At 40.1% G+C, this 25,378-nt stretch overlaps 1 protein-coding gene across 2 annotated transcripts; it reads left to right on the forward strand.

The window, feature by feature from the left end:
• Positions 1-2,171: 2,171 nt before the first annotated feature.
• Positions 2,172-23,414, forward strand: DBX2 (developing brain homeobox 2). 2 transcript variants are annotated; one of them, XM_064655841.1, is made up of 4 exons: positions 2,178-2,841; positions 14,857-14,952; positions 19,511-19,698; positions 22,060-23,414. In XM_064655841.1, exons 1-4 carry the CDS (start codon positions 2,505-2,507, stop codon positions 22,378-22,380), a joined length of 942 nt encoding a protein of 313 aa, XP_064511911.1. In that variant the 5' UTR covers positions 2,178-2,504; the 3' UTR covers positions 22,381-23,414. The 2 variants fall into 2 exon arrangements, with proteins under 2 accessions (XP_064511912.1, XP_064511911.1); XM_064655842.1 differs by lacking the exon at positions 14,857-14,952 and having other exon boundaries at positions 2,172-2,841.
• The last annotated feature ends 1,964 nt before the right edge of the window (positions 23,415-25,378 follow it).

Consider the following 25,378-nt stretch of genomic DNA (forward strand, 5'->3'; position numbering starts at 1 on the left):
GTAACAGCTCTCGAGCCTGACTGTACTTTATTTATCACATGTCCAAAAGATAAACAGAATTTGCTAGCTACTGCTCAGCAGGGCTACACATGTGTCCCAGAGACCAAGCGCTCAGAGGCTGCCCTGGTTTAGTGAGTTCATTCAGCTATTCTTCTATACCACCCTTACTTAAGCTCACACAACCTGTTTTAGGTATGCACAGGGAATCTCTTGAAAAATAGTATTTTCTGCCTTATTTAAAACTCTGATTTGGTTCACAGTGCTTTTTTAGTACAGCTATGAGAGCAGAGCCAGAACGTGGGTGAGAGGCCACTGACAGATGAAGATGAGAGGGAAGAAAGGGACTGCTTAAACACACGTTACAATTCATGGGTTGAATCCTGGAACTACAGATGAAACCTGACATGAATTGTGTTCAATTGCTCTCTTCCATGCAGCATGTGTCCGATGCTACATGTGTTGATCCTTGTGGATCCCTTCCAACCCAGAATATTCTGTGATTTGGCATGTTGGGCTAATATTTCACAGAAATGTGCAACTTGCTAATCATACTTTACTGAACTACACAGCTGAGATTAACACACTGGTGGCCACTCTGGCATAAGAAATAGCCTTGGAGGAAACCAAAGCCCAACTCTGTCTTTGAAGACTACTGTCTTTGACAACCATCTTTTCCTTGCTGAACACCTGTTATTCATGCAGCACAGCTGGATGGACTAACTCCACTTTCCCAACTGCTGAATTATGGTTTTCAATGTCTCAGGCCATTGGGAACTCCGTGAGAACTTGATCAGTGAAAGGAAACACAGAGTAAATCCTTAAGTGTGAATAAATTCTTGAGGGGTAATTGGAAAGGCAGCTACTTCCAATGCTCAAAAGAATGTGCTGTCCTGGGAATACTTGTTTCTTTCCCTTAAAAACATGATAAATATGTATTTCTGCGGCTTAATATTACAATGATGCATAGTACCTTCAGATGTACTCTGGGATACAACAGGCTAGATTCTGTCATTTTTTGTGGCAAGAGGCAACACAATCTTAAAACGCTCATAGGTAAAATACTTGCATTAATATCTTCAGATGAACGCCTTCAGATTTGTAAGTACAAGTGCTCAAGCTGTGGAAATTGTTTAAGCTGAGAACAGATAGAGAATGGAAATGTAGCAGGGCAAAACATCAGACTCATCTGGGTCTTATTCTTCTTCAAGCTTACAGCCACTGCTGTAAGACAGATAGTCAGACTCCATGGGTCTCTGGCATGAAGCACTCATCAACTCTTAGGTTCCTATTCACCACAGCTAACATCTTAATGCCAATGGAGTAAGTGCCCAAACTGTAGCAGGGCCAACCCACTCAAGGATGTGAAGGAAAGCTTAGGACATCCAAACACCTAATTTACACTTCCCAAGGTATTCCTTAGTGCTATAGCATTTAAGTCATCCTTCCCATTTCCCATCTGAGGGCACAGATGATTCCACTTGTCCAGCTAGTTTTAGCTTTGAACTACCCTGATGTCCAAGAGATTATGCCTCTGCTACTATACAAAACTAAGGGACGTGCTTGCTCCAGAGGATCTTGCAGGGAATATCCCCAGACTGACGAACAGCTGCTTTGAAGTAAAAGTATTTCTCTACAAAACAGGGAGATGCTTTCAGGTCTTTGGGAACAGCACCCAGTTTTAACTTTCTGGATGTGTGTTGTGTTTGAACTGCAAAATGAGACATCTTTGCCACATTTCATCGTTTGTAAGCAAACAAATAAGAATACACGCAAGGAAGTAGAAATGTATTAAGCGACCCCTGACAAAGAATGTTTATGCCTGCACAAAGCATCGTTCCACATTTCAAGGAAAACATGATTAACAGTGCCGTGATGATCTTAATCAGATTTATTAAGACAAATGTTGAAAACCCAGCATGTATTTGAGAGGTGGGTAACTAAAAGGAAAAAAAAAAAGGCCAGATAAAAATGCCCAGAGGGAGTGAGCTAATGACTATCTTCCCATTACCTCATGGGATCATTAGGTCGACATGATCTCTCCGCGGCCAGCACCGGAGCCACCTCCCCGCTGGGACAAAGGCCAGCGGCCTTTCCCTTGCCCTCCCGTCCATTCCACACAGGTGCAGCCCCTGGCCGGGAGGCGCCGCTCCGCCGCCATGTCGGGCCGGGCACCGCGGGACAGCCACCTCGGCTTCCCGCCCTACCCCCCTTCCCCGGGGGGCTGCTGGGCAAGGCAGCATTGTTGGCCGCGTCCATCACTCCTCGTCCCCGGCTGACATAATGAATGCGCTTGGACACACCTTCCAGCCCGGCGCAGAGGCGCCGCGTCTCCACGGACAGCCCCGCCGAGCTCTCCGCTCCGCTCCCCGCAGCCCTCGGGGAGGCGTCCCGCCAGCCCGCCCGGCCCCGGAGCCCGGCGCCCCGTCCCAGCCCAGTGAGGGGCCGCGGCGGCCGGGCTGGGCCGGGCCGGGCCGGGCAGGGCGAAGGGGGTAGAAGCCTTCGCTATGCTGCCCAGCGCCCTGTACTGGGACCTGGTGGGCTCCTCTGCTCTCCTCAACCTGCCGGCGACGCCGGGCTTCGGCAACCTGGGCAAAAGTTTTCTCATCGAGAACTTGCTGCGGGCCGGGGCGCCGCCGAGCCCTGCCCAGCTCCGTCCCCTCCCCGCCAGCCCCGTCCCCCTCAAGCTGTGCCCCGCGGCGGAACAAATCAGCCCCTCAGGGGCTCCCTTCCCGACAAGATGGGCTTTCCAAGTGCTTAACCCCTCCGGGGCGGACGGCAGCCGCCCGCCAGCGCGGGCCCCGGCGGCGGAGAGAGGTGGCGTCTTCCTGCCGGCAGCCACAGGTGAGCGCCAGCCCCTTCCCGCGTCCCGCCGCCGGCGAGAGGCACAGAGGGGCTTCCCGAGGGCTCGGCCCCGCGCTGCGCACGGCGAGGACGGTCCTAGGAGCCGAGCCCCGCTGGGTGCCGTGCCGCCGGGGCGCCCTCCCTGCGGCGAGAGCTGCCTCGGAGCTCAGGCCGGGGATCTTGCCCTGCCGCCGGCGGCGGGACGCCGAGGAGCGGGCGGGGGCCGGGGGTGCGGGCGGCCGGGCGGGCGGCGCACCTGCGGGTGCAGGCGTGCTCCGCAGAGCCCTGCGATGGCAGCGTCGGGTGCTGCTAAACGCCCTTAATCGCAGTTTTTCAGGTCTCGTCCCGCAGCCTCAAGGGGTGGTAAAAGCTTCGCCGCCAACAGGCGCGCCGGGAGGGTCTCAAATCCCAAGTTTTGGGAGAAAGGCGAGCGGTCCCGTCCCCCCGGATGGCGATAGTTGGGGAGGCGACAGCCCACTCGGCAAGTGCCCTGTGTCTGGGGGACAGCAGGGCGTGAAGGACCATGCTCTTCCAGCCAAAAAGAAAATCAATCCAAGCAGAGCAGGCAATTTTCCGGAACTTTTGGCGAAACCAGAGGCGAGAAACAAAAAAAAAAAAAAAAAGAAAAAAAAAGAAAAAAAAAAAAAAGAAAAAAAAAGAAAAAAAGACTAAGCGGTGTCATGAGAAAGGTGTCATGAGAAAGGTCCGTCATGAGCCCTTCGGCCCGGTGTCACACTGAGAGCCAGCGCTTTGCCGGGCGATGGGACCAGCTCCCCGCCGCCGGGGGCCCGCAGGAACCGCTGTCATTGAACTGGAAACAAATAGGTTTACAAAACACGTTTTGTTTCTTGAACGTGCCAGTTTCCGTACAAATACATTTTGTCTGGGCATGAGTAACGTTATAAAGTATTTTAAGAAATGCGCACTTCTGTCAGTCATGGAACCGATTGAAGTTGTATTCAAACTTAATTCATGAAATTCGATATTAGATTCACCATCTATATTGTATTTTGCTTTTCTGTTATAATATATCGATTTATTCCAATCTTGTGTGGTATTTTTAAAATTTTTATTTATGATCATGCAATTTTAAATGTACTTAAAATGAAAATCAGACAAGAAGAATCGGGCTTACTGAATTAAGTCTTTAAGGTGTGAAACCAAAAGGCTTCTTTTGGAAGCAGAAGTAACAGTTGTTTTTTTCTCAAAGATAATTTTACCTCAATTAAATCCTACGAACTCTTCTGCAAGCAGTTTTTGATCCTTTAGCATGATGTACTTTAAAGGTAGACAGGAGAGAGTCAAAGTGTATATTAACATTTCTGAATGTTTCAGACCTCAGGTGCCAGTAAGTGTTATCTTAAGCATATCAGTTATTTAAACATGTTTGCTTTAACCAACTGTAGGCCAGGCTAGGAAACAGGACAAGTATCATCTTCCTGGAATTAAGTGCATATTCTCCGGGCTCCCCCTGCCTTCCCCTTATCCTCCCCTTGAAAGAAACATTCTAGAGAAAATGCTACATTTATTTGTAAAAGGAGAGATAGCAGATGCCCCAGCACTCTTCATTGCTAAAGGTAAAGTTTAAAAAAAAAAATAAAAGCTGTAGGTAAGTTATTACAGAAGTTTCTGAATGTCAAGTTTTTCAAATACTTGCATCCAGGATTAGTTCTTTCTTTGATTTGCCTGTAGTGGTACTAAAAGTGTGGCAGGTCTGCCTAGTGATTTGGAGTCCAATCCTCTGATTCCACAGCTCCCAGTGATTTTGGCAAAAGCACCAGGCTCTTAAATTTGATCAGGGAGAGAGACTAGGTTTCCTCGTGCATTGTGCACAGGTTCTCCTGTGACAGTACACGTGCAACAATGACTTTTATATTTTTATGTTTAAACAGGGATCTGCTGATTCTGATCTGACTTACATGTCCTAAAGTGATGAGGACCCTTAGGTGTTTGAACTTTAATAAATTCAAATTAGACTGGAACTGCTGAAGCAGAGTTTGTGCTTGCTAGGGATGTCTTCTCTCTAACACAGGTGTACACTGGGGAAAGTGCTTAGACCAGACACTTGCATTTCAGAGTAAGGCTGGGGTGACCAGGCTGTGTGTTATATTTCTTGCTTCTGCAGTGATAGGGCAAAAGAGTGTTTTGTCAGAACAAGAATTTTAGCTTTCAGGGACTGGTGAAGATATTTTAACTAAGGAATTCATACTAGGTAGGGGGTTTTAATTTACTGATTTTTGTGACTATTCACTGATTTTTTTTTTTTTTTTTTTTTTTTAATGAATCAACTCTTTCCTATTTGAAGCCCCCAAATGACATGGTGTTTTGGAAAATCTTTGTCCAAGTCTTTAATGAGACTATTAGACATGATAAAGTAAATTTTTTTTTTAATCTTTCTGAACTTTCATAAATTTAGGTTATGCAGGGACTAAAAGTCCCCTAATAAACTCTCTTAGCATAACCTAGGGGTTTTAATTAAAAAAAAAAAGGCAATAGAAAGGATAACTGAAAAAATATCAGACTTTTTGGGAACAGTAATTTAAATTACTCGTATAGTCCCAGATTCTGGTGAGGTCACCAAGAGCTCTCAGAAAGGACGAAATTTAAAATTACACCAGGGACTGAACTGAATAAGCTGAACTTTTTTACATGTATCTACAGCACCTACCAAGGAAAGGCATAAAGAAAGCACTCCATTTTAGGATACCATTTAACACTCCATAGAAGTGCTAAAGAATGTAAATCCTGTATTCTTTCTGTAAACTGGAAAACTCTTATCCATTGTGGCAAAGGAGACCAGGTGGGATGGGATTTTTGATTTGGGCCATCTGGTCATGGCAATTTTTCCTTTTGTAACTCCTCAACAACAGAGTTGTATCAGCAAGTTTCCATTCCCATAATTTACAGGTTTCAGAGGATTTAGCTGAATATTTCAAGTGCCTATCTACATGAGTATTTTGAATTCTGCAAAATCAAAATCTGAGCAAGTACTCAACACGTGTCATGTCTTAGATACATCATCTAATGAGTGCACTTGAAATTACTGTCTTTATGTTGTCTATAAAATATTAAAATTATAACTTTGCATGATTACATATATTTTAAAAATGAAATGTAATCAAACCATAGGTTTTTTTAAATTAATTTAGTTTATTTTCATTTAAGAGTACAACCACGTGTTACGTGAAACTTAAGAAGCAAAAGCAGGAGGAACATTGATGCTCCATGATAAACTCACTTTCTGCAATGGTATTTCAATTTATACCAGCTTGGGATTCCCACAGACTTTTTTGCACCTTGCTTTGAAGTGCCAGTGCTGTCCTCAATTGCTACTTGCTAATTTGGATTTTAGTCCCTGGTACTCCAGTCCTGTTGTTATCTTCTGGATAATTAGAAGACTTGACAGTTTTCTTCAGTGTTTTCTGACATAGAAAAATTGTCCAGAGGCTGCTGAGGTGCTGTCTGTTGTAGCACAGGTGCTGTGAGGTCCACTCCCACATATTTCCTCATTACTTGGTTTCTGCAACTATTGTCTGGCACCAGGGCAGAGTGACCTCCCTGGGAAATGCAAAGGTACTCTGCTACCTGAAATAATTTTTCTGAAAATCTCTGCTCTTCTCATATAATTTGCCCTGGTGGAGGATGACAGTAAGTGCTTTACATTAGTGCTGTGCCCATGAATAGGGTCATATGTGGAAAGAATCAGGCTTTCAGCTTTAATTTTGTCATTTTGATAAATTAACAGAGAAAGGAAATTGAAAAATGCAACAAAACAAATAAACATAACAGTGAGATAATTCCGTTGTGAAACCTGCTGAAAAATTTAGCTTAGGGGATTTTTGCCTAAGGTATCAGAATACAGTAGAGCAGAAGGCAGGACAGTGCATATAACATAGAAGAAATCAATTAGAAACAGTATATAATAAACATAAATTTGATTTATAATAATAAACATCTGTGCCATAAATGTAACTTTTCTTTCTGTAACATCTGGGTACTTTACATTTTGATGTATTTATCATCACATTTTGCTAGTGAGATAGGAGAGACTTCTACTGTGTTGAGGAGAAGCTGGAGCAAAAAGAAATGAGGTGGCTTGCCTAAGGTAGTACAGAAAATGGGTAGCATTTCAGGGAGATTAAACCAAGCCTTCTTCTGCAGGCTAACTCTTTGAACCAGCAGTTTTTTCCCTCTCATGTAATGACAGCATTTCTATCCTAATAATAAAAGTAATACCTATATGAATCAATTTTTATTGATTCAAATCTCAATTATTGGCTATTTTTAATAAAATCTCTTGTGTTCCTTTATGACAACCAGGAAATAATTAAATTACTGAAGTTAAGTGGGTTTTTTTTCTTTCACTTTGATCCCCTTCTTAGTGAATTAGTGCTTATTAATTATTGATTTCAAGCCAGGATGTGTCCTCAAGCGACATGTAACACTAACTTTCAGTAATATAAAAGGCAGGAAAGAGACCAGTGTTTTATCTTGGCTCCCTCTAACTTGGGCAGCAAGTTGACTGACAAGTCTTAGGATTTTCTTGTTTTGTTGGTGTTTTCTGGGGATAGAAGGTTTCTTTAGGATGGGAGATCTATTTGGCATCTTTTCTTACGCTGTGGTTGTCAGGAGCGCTGAGGCACCTTTATTGTTTTAAAAGTTTGTCTTTGGAGGCAAAGAAGTTTCTGTATCAGAAATCAGAGACTCTTTTCAGCACTTTTCCTGCTTCCAGTTAACTTTGTGAGCCATTTAATAGAATTGGTTTGGGATGCCCAGCATATCTTAAGAGTGGCTGCAAAATGTCTTTTAAAGGACAAATTGTTGTTCTCATTGTAAGGTTGCCAAAGCTAGACTAGTGCCAGCTACTCTCCAACCCAGCCACTAGTCTGGCAGTCTGTGCTCAGCAGGGAGTATGAGCATTGGCTGGATGGTGCTCCTTGCTCTGGCGGCTCTTGCCTCTGAAAAAGGAAGGGGATCCTGAGTTCGGTCCTTAGCAAGATTTAATCACTTCCAGATCTCAGAGCTGCACCAGGAAGACAAGTGGAGTTTGTGTAAAAGCAGTTCACCAAGGGGAAGCCATGGAATCAATCGTGCCTACAGTTAGTGAATTAACTTCTGTAAAATGCATTTTGTATTGCAGAATGAGCTGGTCTTCTGAAATCTTGTAGTATATTCCTCATGTGTTTAGAAAACATGTGATTGTGATAAGGATTAATCTCATCAGGCAAATTCTCCTCAAGTGGAGATTTCAGGTTTCATTGTACTGTGATTTTTTTGTGTTAACAAATTCCCCTGAATTTTGGAAGGTAAGTTCTCTGCCTCCATTTCCCGCTGAAAGTGTTATGCGTTCTTGTATAAAGCAGCTCTGCAAAATAACTCCTGATCTAATGTTTTACATGGTACTTTTGTGGTCAGTCATGACCCATAGCAGGAGGCAGGTATTTTTTTCCTAACAATTGCAGGTATGTAAAGCAATTGGAGGCTGTTTCAAATGTCAGATACATACACCCTGATATTTATAAAGTTACGCACCTAAATATTTTCAGTAACCTGGGCTGTGTTTCTTGGAGGTGAGTTGACACATTGGAGGAGTGGCCTTTGGTTTGTGCTGAAAAGCTTGTGAAAATTTCTCTTAAAAGGCTGCCTTTTTCTGCAGTTATAGGACGTACTTCTCTTGAGGTATTTTGTGTGTATATTGAGGATTTTACCTCCTCCTCTTGAACAATTTGGTGGTGTTTGTTAAAGTCCCCGCCCCTGAAATCTTGTGACTATGTGAATATATCTCGAATTTCAACTTTAAGAAGTATTTCCTTTTACAAATAAAATAATAAAAAGGCAAAAACCTGTTTTAAACCTCATGTGTTTAAAAAAATAACAAACACAAAGTAAAAAGAATTCACCATTTGTTATTTTCTCATTCTAAAAATGTTTCACTGATCTTGAGACTTCTGTCTGGTTGGAGCTAGCAATACTGCAACAAGTAGAGACTGGTCCAGGTAGGAAATTTTAGCTAATCGGTGCATACCACTGGAATAAACAGTGCATTTTGGTCTATTGTGAGATTTCAAATTAGGGCTGCAACAATGAAAAAACAATGAATTGTCCTCTTGCACCCTAATTTTGCTGTGCTTAAGGAAATAATTTCTAAGCAAATTGTAGTATGTTAAAAATGTAAGAAAATAATTTTAGTGCCTTTATGGCTGAATTTTGTATTTTTTACAGAGTCTTTGTGGCTGTACAGATGATTGTATTTTTTTGACATTACCTATGAAGGATAAAAAGAATGTCATGGTAATTCAGCTGCTTAATAAAAAGTAAATGTCGTGTCTAATCTATAGTCAGTATAGAGAGATGCCACCAGAGGACAACACAATTTACCTTCTTGTGTGTCTGTTTTAAGGTAGTGAATTGTTATGTAGAGCTACTTATCTCTTCTCATTGGCTGTACAAGGAGCTTAGGCAATACATTGGACTTTTAGACAGAGAAGTGACAGTGATGCCCCTTTTGACAAGAACTGGTAATTATAAAGTGTTGGGGCACACTAGTGCATGGGCATATTGGAGAAGGGCAAAGTCAGAAACAAGGCTGGTTGTTTCTGACAGCTTTCCAGATCCCCCTCTTTCTTCTAAATAGCAAGGCTCTGTAGAAAGCCACCTTTACTGCTGACACTGTGAGACCCATAGAGTCTTTGGCAAATGATGGTTTGGTTTGGTTGTTGCTTTGGATTGTAACAGAGGTGAGATTTGACACCAGCCTGAGGCACCTGTGTTTCCTCAGGTGGAGAAAAACATGTACAGCAAATTATGCCCTAATAGTAAGGCATATGAATGATGCCACTGAAAATTGACAGTGATTGACATGGTTTCAGATAATCCACACCGTGACACAATTGGCCATTACATTTCTGTAGGTTTAAGGAAATTATTATCATGCTGTTAGCACATTTCAAGCCCTTTTGGGGGGCTACTCTGCCAATTTTTGAAAGCCCCACCAAGACGCAGCATAAAAGTGCAAGCCAGATTCTAGCATCTGCCTTTGGGTAGGATTTAGAAATATATATTTGAACTTCAAAACCCTTTCTGTGAATGTTTGCCAGTATTTTAAAACTGATCTGCATATGCTGCCCTGGTCTGCCCTTTTGGATCGACTTCCTTTGAGCATTCATGCAATTGTGGTTTACAGGAATAAATGGGAACCAAATAGACAGTGACTTTGGGAGTGCAGGAAAGCCAGCTCTGAGGGGTGCTGCACCACAGGCTCTTGCAGTAAGTTTTGCCAGGTCCATGTGGTGATGATTGCCTTTGGTGGGATATGGCAGTGGCTGTTGCACCATTCTCATGGCCAGGGGCTCCCCTTCAGCTGCTTGTAATGCTTTAGGGGGTGCACAACTGCTGCTGGAATATTGCACTCTAAACACAGTAACTGCTAGGGACAGAGCTGTGACTCATTGTGAGGTCCAGGGCTTGTGGTTCAGGAGCTGAGCTTGTGGCTCAGCTGGACTGCTAAGCTGGCAGAGCCACTGTTGTACTATTTGCAGGAAGCTCTTTGTGATGTGAAACTTTTCCTGCAGCTTTGCAAAAACTTGCTTTAATTATTGCCAAGAATGGATGTAGGTAGGAAATTGCGGTTTATCTGCGCCCACGTTGTGGGCACAAACCATCCAAGGTTCTCAGATGAAATTTGATAATTTTACTGATAATATTTTTTATTTTCCTGCCAGGGCTGGAGCCTGGCATCACTGTGAAAAGCAGCTTGTGTGGACTTAGCAATATTTTGAGAGTTAAAGTGTTCATGCAGCTTGAGGTCTCTGGTCCCATCCTTCCTGTTTCTTGTTAGCTGGCTATAGGCAGTTTTCTGAATCATTCTTTGGAGGTGTTCCATCTCTCTTCACAGGTAAATACCACATTTTTATCAGTTATCTTTAAAAAAACCCCAGCTGACAAGGAGTGTGTGCAGTGAACGAGCCTGTATGGGTAGTATCAGAAGTTTACCATTAGTTTACTTTTCCTCAGTTGCCATTTTTCCTTCACCCCTTCCCCCTTTCCTGATGAGTTATAGGCTACACTATTTTCTGAGTTACTTCACAACAGTAGAATTAGGGAAAGCAAACAGTGCCTTTAATAATAAGCCATTTTAAATGTTACATATCTATTTGAACTGAGTTGTACTTATGAACCTTACTCTCAAAATGGTGGATAGTTGGAAAAAAGACTTCTGATCCCACTGTCAGTATGATTTTTTAGAATGGAAGGGCTTTTGAATATCTTCAGACTGGGCAGTATATTTTAAAATATCAGTATCTGAACTGCTCCCTTGAGTTTTAGCAGTAGGTGAGCTTGAGGTCCATTTACTTGTTTAGTATCATTTTACTGTCTGTTTGTAAAATGATTTCTATTCACAAAGCTGAATGTAGTGAGCATTATTACTAAAATTTTACGTGCAGCAACAGTGTCAAAAGAACTTACCTTTGGTAAGAAAAAATATTTGTTTTATTTTAGATATTTAATCCTTTTGTATTTATGATCCAGTACATTTTCTTTTAAGGTATATTGTACAATTTTTGGAGTGCCAAAAGGCACCTATAGCATACACTGATATTTTGTTTTCATGCATGTGTGATGTTAAAACTGTAAAGACTGACTCTTGTGAAACACTTAGTTCTGCACAATCTCGGTTTTTATGGAATGGAGATGCAAAGCAGAAAAAAACATAAGTATCCTGAATTCAAATTATTAGGATTTGGCCCCTAGTTAATGTTACTATACATGTTTGGGAGCAACAGCTGACTTTTGGTTACTGTGTATTTCATTCTGGCCTAAAAAATACAAAACTAATATGCTGACATTTCAGCAATTTTCACCCTTATGTGAACAGCAAACAAGGTTTGCTTTAGGTCTCTTGGCCAACAATTATTGGTAGCATTGCCATCAGATACGTGGAGAGAAAATAAAAGCATAGGCAGTGCTTTGTCCTCAGCTCTGCTAGGTATTGTGTCATTCCTACAGCTACAATCTCAGTATAATTCTGAAATGCATATATATTAAATATATAATTTTTCTCTGAACAATTTTAATTCTGTTAATGCAGGTTCATGCAGGTAGTAGAAGCCATTTAATTTGATGAATAGTTTGTGTTGTTTTTATCAAAGATAAAAAATATACTTGGATATATTAGGTTGAAGCATTAACGTTTTTCTCTACGTAGAACTCCCAAGATAGCGTTGAGTATCTCTGTATTGTGTCATTTTTTTTTACTGATGTAACTCTGTATAACCGCTAAACATTGTTTTGAGTGCAACAGCTTCGGTAGACCTGACCTAGGGATGTAGTTTGATATAAGTAATACAGATTTCACTTGTGTATTGGTAGCTGGAGCACATTAAAGAAGTTTATGAACTAGACATACTATACATGTTGGCTATAGACTTAGAGAGACATAATGGCATTGTTTATTCCTCAGGGTCTAGTTTAAATCAGTCTTGAGAAGTGGTCTCAGGAATGTCTTAATTCAGAGTTACATGAAGATATCTCCTGCATCTTATTTCTTAAGCAAATATTCTGCCTTAAAGGGATATGTGCCATGCAGGCAGCAAAGACAGCAGTTGGTTGAAGGAATTAAGTAAAATGCCCAAGAAAGCCAGACTCATGATTTCCGTTGACTTGAGCAGAATTAGTGCCGAAATCTCTGCTGTTTGCATCATGATGCTTTGCTAGTGCATTGAATCATTGTGAGCAACCAGCAACTTCCATGGAAATATGTTGCTTAAGCAAATTTGCTTAAGCAAAATGTCTCAAGTTTTGACCTTGGTCCATCTTCAGACCTTTACGCTAGCAGCTTCCTTGTTGAGAGATTTAGTGAATGGAGGAAACCTGTCCCTTCCTATTCCTGTCTTTGTAGGAACATGCTGTCTATCTGAAGTAATAGTTTGTTCAATTTATCCAAGTGTCTCCTGGATATATCTCATACCATTTTGAGCATGACATTATCAAAACAGAGCAAGGAGATGGACAGAGTTGAGAAACCACAACAGGGAATATCAAGGACAAGCCAACAGGTCTGCCCAAAATTGTATGGTATGAATAAGGTGCTGGAACAATGATTAAACGGGATAGGGAATTATGGCAGCCAAGGAATATCCAAGACATTTGAAAAGGAAGCAAAGGAATGGAGTGTAGCACCTTCCGTATACTAAGTTGTACTTTTAGAAGTGGAGAGTTTTACCTGACTGTAAGGGAAACTTGATAACGGCATGAGGAATGTGTCTTCCAAGGAAGGGAGGGAAAGCTCTTAACTTGGGATTTTGGGAACTGCAGCAGATAAAAGATATTGTCAGTAATGAGTTCTTGTGTCCAGGAGGATAGCTGTTTTTATCTGGCAGGTCTTTATCTTCTGCAGCTCCCGTGCTTCTAGAGTCAGTAGAATCCTTTCCAACTTAGACACTACACCCTTGGATACATAAGATAAGTAATATTTGGCTGCACATTCTTGACTATTTTAAGTTTCTAAGGACATGGTTACACATTTGATGGTCTTTTGTGGAAAAGAAGCTTTAGAATACTAGTGCCTGATATAAGTCATTCATTTTTGTAAATGTTTTGCAAGCATATGTCTCAAAAATAGGCAATTAATTTCTCTTGGAGTATATTTATATTTCATTACAGACAGCGAAGTTTCAATGAAAACCTATACTGACAAAATGCTTATCTATCAGCAATTGCAAGTAAATATTTTAAAAATTGTTTAGCATTAGACTTTTACAGTAATAGTTTATTGCTCTGGAATAACAGCAAATTGAATGGTCAGAAAACTTATTTCAATGCCCTAATATATACTGGGGAACCTAATTGTGAGTGATTTTTATTTTTAATTCCAGTTGAAAAAACCTTTAAAAATTAGCAGCATGGCTTAGATATTTACCTATTTATCTACCTTTCTCCCTGATTATTGATTTCTTGTTTCTTTTACTTGAGTACGCAATAACTTCTTTTTTCAAAAAAAATTAATCAGGTTATTTTTAGAGATCAACTACAGGACTGGGTCTAGAACCACTTATTTTCTCCCTAAACTAAATGAGGAGAGTGATGTAAATGTTTTGATGCTGATCACATTTTGCGAGTGTACAGTTCTAGCAAGCATGATGCATCTTTTTTCAAAAGAAAAAAACACTCCATTTTTCATAGTTGACTAGTACAAGCAGAAAGGTAATTAATCTTAATGGAAAAGCCTATGAGCCTTACGGAAGAAAATTGAAGGATTAGTGGATAATAAAGACCTTTCCGAGATGTGGAAGCACTTTTTAGACATAACAGAGACTTTTGATTCATTGGTTAAAAAAAATGCATAAAAATCTTACGAAGTATTATCTAATTCTGTGGGTTGATTTTGCAATTTTTTATTGTGTGAAACATAGCCTTCTTTAGCATTTGGTTTATTTAAATTTAGAACACTTTTCCAGCAAGACTAAGCTGACCATCAGGCCCTATAGCTTGGGCCTGTAGAACTCAGCTGGTTCACCTTATGGCATTTTATTCATAAAGGTTTCTTATTGAAGATGTTACTGGTTTGAGCACTGTTAACATCATTGGAATACAAACTGATTTTGTTTTCTAGGATGTCATGCTTACTAGAGTTATTTTAAATAACTTTTTCAGATTCATTATACTCATTATTTCAACAACATTATTGAAACAATGTGTTCAATACCAATATTTAGGGAAAAAATCCATAATTACACCAATTACAGAGGCAAATTTTAAATCTGCAGAGCTTCATTCTTATGATAAATATATTGAGAGTTCTGTGTATTATAGCTAAGCTACACATGTAAAATAAGTTTGCTAAATTAAAGAGCAATTACTTGGTTTATCTTTGTTTGCCTTAAAAATATCACCATCTTGAAAAAAGGAAAAAGAATTTGTGGGGCAGGACTTTACACACTGACTTTTTGGAGGACTGTTGTTATGAATATCACCTAAGCTCAATGGATAATCAATTAGATCTTTCCTTCCTTTCAGCTCTTTCCAAACACGTTTTTCTCCGAGCCCCGCCATTCTACTCAGCATGCTGTGGTGGGTCCTGTCAGCACCCTGCATCCCCCACTGCTTTTCCAAGTAAGTTTTTATGCTTCATCAGTAATGCTTGAGTTATTCTGTAAACCAAAGCAGCAGGATTTAATGTGTTCTGGAAAACTAATTGGTGATGCAATGGCAGCGGCTAATTCCTTCGTAAAATCACAGCAATCCTATTCAGAGGGTTTCCAAAGATTTATCAAACTTAAGTACACTGAGCAATTGTGAGAGGTTTCTAATGGCATTGAGACACTGAGACAGAGCTAACCTAGGAAAGCTCCTTGTTTTCAGTTTGCTAGAAACAATTCTTTAAAATCAGTAACTCTTCTAAAAATTGGTGTCAATAAACGTTTGCAAATAAGAAAAGAGCTGAAGGATCATAAAATGTGTGCTGCATTTTAATGTTTGTTAGGGACAAATTGTGATTCAGGAAGCCCTAGCATTATTTAAATACAAGTAACTCTTTTTGCAGCAGTCAAATGTGTGCATGTTTAATTTGTTTTTCTTTTTTAATCATAATGTAAAAAATTGAAGAAGTAGGTTGGAAAGAATTTTGACCACCATGCAATATCTGTTCAGGATTAAGACCTGGAATGCACTTCCATTTAATCCAAAACCAAATTTAACCTTGATTGGGAAGATTACCTACCATAGTGTAAGAACAGTCATAATTTTACATATTTATGGCTCAGGAATACAAACAGAAGGAGCATTTCCTTGTTCTTCAAAACAGCAGCACAAATCGTGTGTCAAATCCAAATGAAAATTGGAGCTTATACGTGCTCTAGCATATACTTTTTTATCACAGTTGCATTCAAACCCTTCCTAAGTACATGCTTTTTATGAATGTTTCAGAAGGGCAGTTGCTAAGTTGAATGATTCTTGACAAGTGAGGCAGCAAATGCTGGCAGTTTAATGAGCTGCAAGTTTCTGAGCACCTCTTTAGGGGGCTGACACTTTCCCACAGAGCGTTTTACATGGCCTCGGCTCTCCCACAATGGCTGACAGCACCATGACCAATCACCACTTTCACTTTACTCATCCACACGCGACCTCACCACAATTTTTCACTGTGCAGATGAACTTTAGGAACCATTTCACATTGAAAAGGCCTGGGCAAGGGTCAGTTGCCCTTTTGTATGGCCATAAAGCAATACTCTATGTGCCAGTCTTTTCTCCTGTCTCACATTCCAAGGGATTTTCTGGACACCATTTAAAGCACTTGACTGAAAAATAAAGCAGTGAATGAAACTGACTTTTATAGACTCATTCTAGCTCATCTTCCCATATAACCCTGTCTACCTGAAAAGGGATTTAGTGGATGAGCTGAGTGTATACAGGGACTTGGTGAATACATAGGCCCATTATCAATTGTGGGGATTGTTTATTAACCAGGACGGATACACTACTATTTTGGAAGTGACCTATTAATTGTCCATTTAACTAGAATGTATTGAATTCTAATGAAAAAATGGAAACCATGACTAAAGCTTTTACTTGCTCCTTCAAGGTGGTCTCTGACATAAAGGCAAATGAAGATTGTTCCACAGATTAAGAGGACATTTATCACTATATATTAGGATACAAAGGAAAGACTTAAAAAAAAACCCAAAGCAAAGCAAAAATCAAACCAGCAACATAGGAAATAGTTAGTAACAGAGTCATATTTATGTCAGCAGAACACTAAACCTTTTGATGCACGTTCAGAGTGACAAGCTGCAAACTGACATATTTAATTTTGCTGTAATTGTTGAAATATATAAATGACTGCCTGTCCCATTGTAGTGAAAAATCCTTTAATTCACAAAATGAAATTTAGTTTTTGTGTAACAGTTGGAGTGCATTTTAGAATATGAGTTATTCTTAAAAAAATTCTCTAGGCTAGGCAGTTTGGGATAAGTTTCAAATTTTTTGACCAAATGGCTGTTTGCTAGTGCTTGTGAGCATCCTGCTCATAATTAAATTCTGTTTAGTTAATCTTTTAACTGTGCCTTAGAGTGTGTAGATGCTTCCCTATTAAGTTAGTCTAATACAGGTGTTAAGCTGTACCCTACATACTGCCTGTATGGGAATTAATTGGTGCCTTGGGGCTCTGGCAGGAGGTTGTTTCCTTGCTGATTGACTGTTAACAATCAGCCAGGCAAGACAAATTTTAAGGGGTCACATAATCTGGCATCCTCTGTCCTCGGCTGACAACTCCATTGTGGAATGGAGGCCAGGAGGCAAGGACCAGCCCTGTTATGCCTTTTCCCTTCCTGGTGTCTCTCTTCCTGCAGTGGGGATGGGACAAGGTGCCAGCTCTTCTGCTGCCAGACTGTACCTTCCGGTAAACCTGAGAATGGCTGACAAATCGGCAGAAACTGCCTGGAAAAAGATAACTAAATTCACCAAATTTGAGCAAGAAAGGGAGAAAACATGCTTGAGGAAGAAAAGCCCCCAGCTTGCCCCCAGCTTCACGGGCATGATCAGAGCTTGGGATGGGGGTCTTGAAGGGGCTATGCACTCTTCAGAGAAATATGAACCTGGCTTGCCCTTTGCAGAAACCTCCATTGTGGCATTTTGACATTTGTTCTGCAGATAGTTTTTTTGATTTGGATGAAGTCTTACTGTATCTCACTGTGTAATAAATATCAGGACATTAACCAGTAGGTTATGATTTTTGTGTCTGATCTCAGATATAATTTTGAAAATTGAAGTGCATCTGTATAAATTTAGGATTATTTATGATGTAACATTGTAAATCATAATAATTACTTTTTATCACAGGCTGTTACGAGGGACAAATATGAAGACCAGTCCTTGAAGTGTAGAAAAATTCAAGAAAAGCATTGACAGAATGCAATGGTCTCTAAATCAGTAACATTTCACAGTGGCAGTGTATTTTAAGGAGTAATCATTCTACACTTGCTTAGCTTCTGATATTCTTTCTCTCCTGGTCACAGCTGGAAGCAGGATGCAGGGGTAGTGTATGTCATATCAAACCAGTCAAGCATGCACCACAAAAGTAGTTAGTCAACTTTGCAATACATACACATATACACTTCAGTTTCTCATCATGATACTACAATATCTTCAGTATATGTGTGTTTGTTTTTCTGTGTGTATTTAAAGACAGGTATATCCATGTGTATATATGTGTAATATACAGAAGGTGAAGTGTGATGTAGCCCCAAGGAACAGTTTGTGGAAGCTGCATCTGGATTTAATTAGAATTTTCAAGAGCACTATATCGTTTTGACAAACGTATTTAATCTCCCCCCACTCCATTACAGCTGACTAGAATAGACAGACTTTTTCGCAAAAAAAATGTGCAGTCTTTTAGAGAATCTGCTTTTCATGGGGAATTTACCATTGGGTTTGATATGAAAATTATCAGATCCTTGATAGAAGTTGAACAGCAACACACCTTTTCATCTGCTGTAACTATAAGCTACGACATCAGTCTAGGCCCCTGTATATGAGAAGGTGGACAACAGGAGGACAACTTGCATCTTCAGAGTGTGAATTGCCACTCCTACAGAAAGATTGCAGGTATCAGTAGTTATATAGCCATGGCACAGGTTTATGAGCCAGAGAGAAGCTCTTTCCTGGCCTACTTGTATCTGCCCCAGTTATAACGTCCAGTGCCTGGTGATGGGCACTATTCAACTGGCCTCTGGTCCTGCTCCCTGGGTGAGCATTTGAGGAAGCTGGGAGTGATGAAGGCATACCAAGGCTCACCAGGGACTGCTCCTCATATACCATATGCTTGGAGGGAGCATGGGAAAGCGCTATGGCTTTAGATTTTATTTGGTGTGAGGAATGCAAGAGGTTTATCTGGATTTGGGTTTTCTGGGCTCTTTGTGAGGCCAGTGAAGGGACAATGCAAACACCTCTACTTCTCCACTGCAGCTCTGTCCCCTAGCTTTGAGCTGTTTTCCAGGGTAGGATTCACTCTAGGCATAGGTCAAGGGGATGTGATTGGATTCGTTGAAAACTGCCCTCCCTGGACTTGCTATGAGATGTCAAAGGATTAGAAACCAGGCTGAAAGGAGTAAGTCCAAGTACTCCCCAAATCCTCTAATAAAGAAATTGCTGTGGTTTCCAGAATAAGTGAATGACCAGGGATTTTCTGAGAAATTTTTCACTCTGAAAGCCTTTCATTAATTAAAAAAACTAAAGAAAGCCTACTTAGTTTCTTTGAATCAGTATTAGGGACCACTTTTGTCTGGTTTTACATTTCACACAAGGATAAAATAAACTCAAAGGAAAACTTATTGCAGTTTACTCAATGATGATGACAGGCAAAGGAAAGTTGAGAAGTTTCTCCCTGACTGTATTTGAATTTTGCAGTAGCATGAGCTCTGTATTAATGTTCCTCTATGAACTCATCTGATTTACTTTGTACCGTGTCAAGGAGAGACTCTTGACTACAGATAACACTTCTAGATCCAAATGAGGATTTGGTCCTTAATGAACATGACTGAAACATTACAACACACTTATAACACCAACAAATCAAACCTGGGACAAGAGCCTGCAAGCATTATAATGAACAGCACTTATGTGTTTCTCTGATATGTGCTACATATTATAGGAAACTCTCATCTATTTCCACTAGGAGAGGAAAGTGTGCTGCCTCTTCTGACCCAGGAGTCTAACTCCAAGTCCCGCAGAGGCATATTGAGAAGAGCTGTCTTTTCCGAAGACCAGAGGAAAGCTTTGGAGAAAATGTTTCAGAAGCAGAAGTATATTAGTAAAACAGACAGGAAGAAATTGGCCCTTAACCTGGGTCTAAAGGAGTCTCAGGTAAGGAATGATATAATATCTGTGGCTTTCTGTCCTTTTTGGGAAAAATCTTTAAAATGGCTTTGAAGGAGGAAAATTGAACAGCACAGGGGCAGCCCTGAGCTCTTCCATGGTGCAAAGACCTCAGTAAATCAATGGCAGTTTTAACCAGGGAGTGCTTGAACAGTTTCCTGGTTTATTTCCTCTGTTTATACATTCAAAAATTGATTGATCCATTTTAATACAAAGCAGAAGAAACATGACCTCTGCATTTCATTTCTGACTCCTGTTTTCTGTCTGACAGAGCCCCCTTGGGAGCTTTGGGGTAGGGAACTATGCTCCATCCCACTGCTCGACAGGCAGTGATCTAGGCAGAAAACAACAGAGCATAGTGCCTCCTGAGTGCCCTTTGCACTTGCAGATGAACAGCTAGGGACAATGCAGTCAACAGCACTTGCTCTGAAACCATTCTGCCCCAAGAGACAGGCAACCATCCCTACAGAAAGAAACTTGTCTGCACAAGGAAAGAGATCTTCAGAGCTGAGAGATACTGTAGGAGGAAAAATTTTTTAGGGTGACCTTCTGAAATACTCCCACTTTACTTAACAATTCACATTGCATGAGATTTTTCACATGAGTCTGAGCTGGCTTCCAGTGAGCTGTTCTGACTGAACAGGTACATTAATAGTGGTGCTGAGCAGTAATAGCCCTATCTGGAATCTCAGCCTGACCTAGCTGCAGATAAAAACAAAGGAAAAGTGCTTGAAGGGCACAAAACCTGAAAGAAACTAGAAAAAGTTTGTGAGGGCATGTAACAGCAGAAAATGAACATAGTAGTTGCTGATAGGTGGGATTCTGAAGGTGCTGGAGTAGACACAGCCCTCTAGATTACATTTGAAAGACTAAGAGCAGGACAGCACACTTTTGTTCCTTTGCATGCAACAGGAATGAAAATTCTTAAGACATGAATGGCAGAAGTTGTCTGGGGGACAGAAAAGTCTAGGAATGGTGATGGGATCTTTATCTTGGAGGTTTTCAGAAATTGGTAAGGCTCTCATCAATTTGATATAACTTTGCAGTTGGCTCCACTTTGCACAGGAGGTCAGATCTGGTGGTCTGCAGTGATTCCTTGCAACCTGATTGACTCCGTTGCAAGCACTGCAACAATAAACCAAAACAAGCAGAGTGTGGTGTTTCTCAGTGTGATGAACAGAAACATAATCTCTGCAGGAAAACTATTTTAATGGAAATGCTCAATTGCACTCACCAGTGTGCTGCCTAAAATTTTCCCAAAATGTATTCAAATGCCTAATATTACAGTTGTTTCCTTGATTTTATTTTCTGTGGTCATGTTATTCAAAAGAGCCTGGGGGAGGGAAAAATAATGGCATGATATACAGATAACTACTACTACAGGTAAATAATTTAATGATAGTGATAGACCAGATGATATCTGTCTCTTTTTTTCCCCTCTTGAAAAGAACAGCACAGTTGCTATGAACATTACTTCTTCAGTTTTCTGACCAGTTGTGCTGGAGGAACAGTACCTGCTATCTAAGGCAATGATTCTCAAACCTTTGAAAGCATAGCCCCTTTGTCCTCCTGTCAGGTATCTGAGTACTAGACCTAAATGCAAATGTTTAAGGGAAAATAGAACAGGATCTGAATAATTTGATTGATCACCTTCACCTTTATTCTCTTTGTGTAAAACCACTTTCTAGATGTATATTCCCCCAAGCTTTCCCCAGCATTTCATAAATGCCTTTGAATGCTTGTGTTAAAGAGTTGCAACTCAAAGTTTTTGTAAAATTGATTTTCTGTCAAAAGCACACGGATTCTAGGCAACTCCTGGAAAACTGTAGTCATGCAGACAAAATGTCTTTAAATCCTCACTCCTGTGTCCTATGTCACACACACATTTTGAAGTTATATGGCCAAGCTGGTTTTAGCTATGCTTGTAAAAGGGACAGTCATACTTCTTACAGCCTCTTTTAAATAGAGGGCTTCACATCGCTAGTAATATGGCTTAGTTTTTTTAATGATGATGTTAATTTTCTCTGGGAATTCTGTTCTGTCTAGAAGTATGTTGCTATAGGAAACTGCTCTAGCCTTAGCCACTGGGCTGTCCATTTTCCAGTCTAAGCCAAATAATCACCTGTTGGAGGTGGTGAAAGTCCAGGAGAATATTTGGCCCAGTTGTAGTAAATTGTGATGAGAAAATCCTCAAATGAAGTCAGTCAGCTAGCTTCACCAGATCTCTACTATAACAATGAATAAGGAAGGAATGTGAAACTAAGAGAATGGAAAGAAAAAACCCCATTTTTTATGGCAAAGTTGTTTAAAGAAAAGAATGATAATAAACTTTCATTGACTTGCAAACAGGTGAAAATTTGGTTTCAGAATCGAAGGATGAAATGGCGAAACTCCAAAGAAAAAGAAGTACTTTCAAACAGGTGCCTCCAGGAAGAAGGTCTTCAGGAGAACTACCTCTCACAGTCTACCATGAATTTTACCTCCCCGTGCCCATCTGTATGGCAAGTGTCTGAGGAGCAGACAAGTCCAAGGTGGAGGGAGAATTCTCCAGGAAATTCTGAAAGACTGACTAGTACACAACCACCTCCAAGAGCAAATTCATCACAGAGCCCACTGTATTTGTATCCTGACCAAGACACTGCAAACAAGGCAGTTACATCATCAGTGTAAGGAAGTAGGGGCAGTTTGTAAATTGAGTGGGAGAGTGCAGCCTTCAAATGAGCAGTCTTTTAAGACTAACAATATTTGAATATTGTAAAGCTAACTAGTTTATGACTTCAAAATTTGCTAAAGTCTAACACCATTAAAATTACAAAAACTAATGACTTAAGAAGTATTCTTCAATACTCAGTCTTTTCTTGTGTTTTTTCCAGTATTGTACTGACCTTAAAAGTGAAATAGGAACTGATGGTAAGTAAAATGAAGTGAAGAGCATAAAGCTGTGCTCTGATTTATACATCTGCACTGTGTGTGATACTCATTAAAAACGCACTGATAGAGAATCACTTTTATCTCTCATTGTAGTCAGACCAATTAATTTCTTTTGTGTGTGAGATAAGAAAAAGCCTGTTTCTTTCAAGACAGTAAGTGGTTTTGGGTACTTTTTGAAATTCATGAAATAACACAATAGATTCATAGGGATAAACATAAGCATTTTTACATGTATTCTCCATCTGTCCTCACCTGTGTCACTATTCTATCAGTGTCGAATAGCATGGTCACAGGTCAGCTGATAACCTTGGTAAAGTGTGCAATACTAAAGGGCAACCGACCTACCCTATAAAATACTCCATATTTAAGTAACTTATGTGAATGTGTACTGGGAAATTCCATTCACTAACTCCTGTCTTTTCTCCCATGGGTAAACCTTACAGCATTCTTAACTCTGAATTTCAGTGGCTTTTGTCAGGGTGTTAGTGCATTCTGTTGTAATCTCTTTGGTATTTCAAAACTGTAACAACAGTATGCAGAATTGTAGCCAAAATGCACTAAGCAACAGACCCATAACTGGAAAAATTGCCACTACAACCATCTCAGAGAAGTGCTTATGGAGATGGTGTACCACAGTAGCCCTATATGTGACTTATTCCTGTTTAAGCTGGTGCCAATAGGGATACATTAGCATATGTCTGTATCAAGGACAGGGCAGTATTCTGTATAATACAAGTAGCCTCGAATAATATTATTAAAGCTACTTAAAATTACTTGCTTGCTTCATCTGATTTAAGGAAATCTGTCTATGAATTTAAGTGGGTTTTTTGTTTGTTTTATTTGCAAGGCTATATAGCTCAAGATGGGAGCAGAACACTGTTTTTCTCTATCATACATTTATGGATGCATTTGTTGAGAAGAGAGACTTAAGATTTTATGTTACAGGCAAAATCTTCTGGAGAACATTATGGAACATTATAGGGACTGTTTGCTTTCTGGCATTCATATCTTTTATAGGCAAAAGAGATGATTATGACAATATAGTCTGGCTTTTCTCATCATACATGCCATGAATGTTTCTGATTATTCTTGTCTTGAGCTACAAATCTTTTGAACTGTATTGTACAACTTTCAAAAAGCCATACAATTGTTACTTAATGTTTTACCTTTTGATAGATGATCTACCATTCCCCTTGTTACATTGTATATTCCCCATGTTACATTCCCCTTATTACATCTGGGAGGTGAAGTTTAGATACATTTGCAGCTAAAAAACTTGAGATTGTATCATGAAGCTTGTATCATAAAATTTTACATGATCAGGTGAGTTTTGTATCTCACCTTGTGCACGTCCTACCTTCTCAGTCACCAACTGCAGTCCTAGTCTTGCATTATGTGTCATTCCTTGCATGGGATTTCCTATGCTTGATTTAAAGAAAAAAGGCAATTACACAAAAATTAAAAAGTTACCTTTTCCTTCAGTTACAAACCTTCATCAGTGTAAGCTGCCTGGATACCTACCCTCAGAAGGCCCTTGAACACATTTGGTATGCCATGTGTTATATGCTGTTCAGTAATGTCAGGAGATCATTCCTATCTTGCAGTTGAAATCCCAGAACCAGCTCAGATTCTGCCTAAAGCCTTTTGGGGAACAGACAGATTGTGTACACATGGGGATGAATTTACTGTCCGATTGTCTTGTTGAAGTCAGAGTCCTGCCAACTTCTACCTGAAGGACCAGCAAAAGTTGGTGGCCCAGATACTTGTGAAATGGGATTGCAGATATCTCCAAATTACTGTCGAATGATCAAGCGGTGGTACATGTGTCTGTGTATTCGTCAGTGCTTCCCATTTGGGAGGAAATCAGTGTATGGTGGGGGTGATTGGGGTTTTTCCATCTCACCTTTAATGGAAAGGGAGTCTTCACAGCTGCTCATATTCTTTTACTGCAGCTCAGTCAAGCATTAGTGTTAGAAGCAACACTTTTGGACAGGGGAGATGCAATTCAGAGTGCTCTCTGGGAAATTCTTTCAGTTGATGGTGTTATAAGCACAAAATGTGAACTGCTGTCAAAACTGTGGGCTGATGTGCTGAACAGAATACATGTGAAAGATGTCTCACTGAGGCAAAGATCAACCAAGGCTCACAAAGAATTGGTTTCACAGTTGTAATATGACACGTTTTAAATTGAATAAATTCTGATTTCACTGTAGCTTGTTAAAACTTACACCATCTCATAGTCCTCCAGATCTCTTAATATCTCTTATCAGTATTCTTATTCCACAGCTAGTTTCACAGCTTATTCCACAGAATAGTTTCAGTATGCCAGGTGAAACATTCTTTACTTGAAAATGCTGATCAAGCTATCTTAAAAACCTAGACGTATACATGTAAATCTTGAACTATATCTGAAATAATCTAATTCAATTAGTTAAAATGGATTTTGTCCCATGACACATATAACCTTGATTCCTCTCATTTAGTGCTATTTAAAGGAGAAGTTTCCCTTCAGTCCGTACTGTAAAAACTTAGTAAATGAGAAACAGCACCCCGTATGAATATAAAAATATCTTTACAATGCCAGTCTTTTCTTTGTGAAGGATCAAGTAGTATTTGTTTTCTTCAAATAATGTATGCATACTAGTTTTAGAAAGAACAAAGAGAACACAAATTATATGCAAAATCCCCAGCAGGTACTAGAAGTACTTTGTAAGAGACACATTGCAGAGGTGTAAGG

Source organism: Pseudopipra pipra, chromosome 5, assembly GCF_036250125.1.
Source record: "Pseudopipra pipra isolate bDixPip1 chromosome 5, bDixPip1.hap1, whole genome shotgun sequence".
NCBI classification, from domain to species: domain Eukaryota; kingdom Metazoa; phylum Chordata; class Aves; order Passeriformes; family Pipridae; genus Pseudopipra; species Pseudopipra pipra.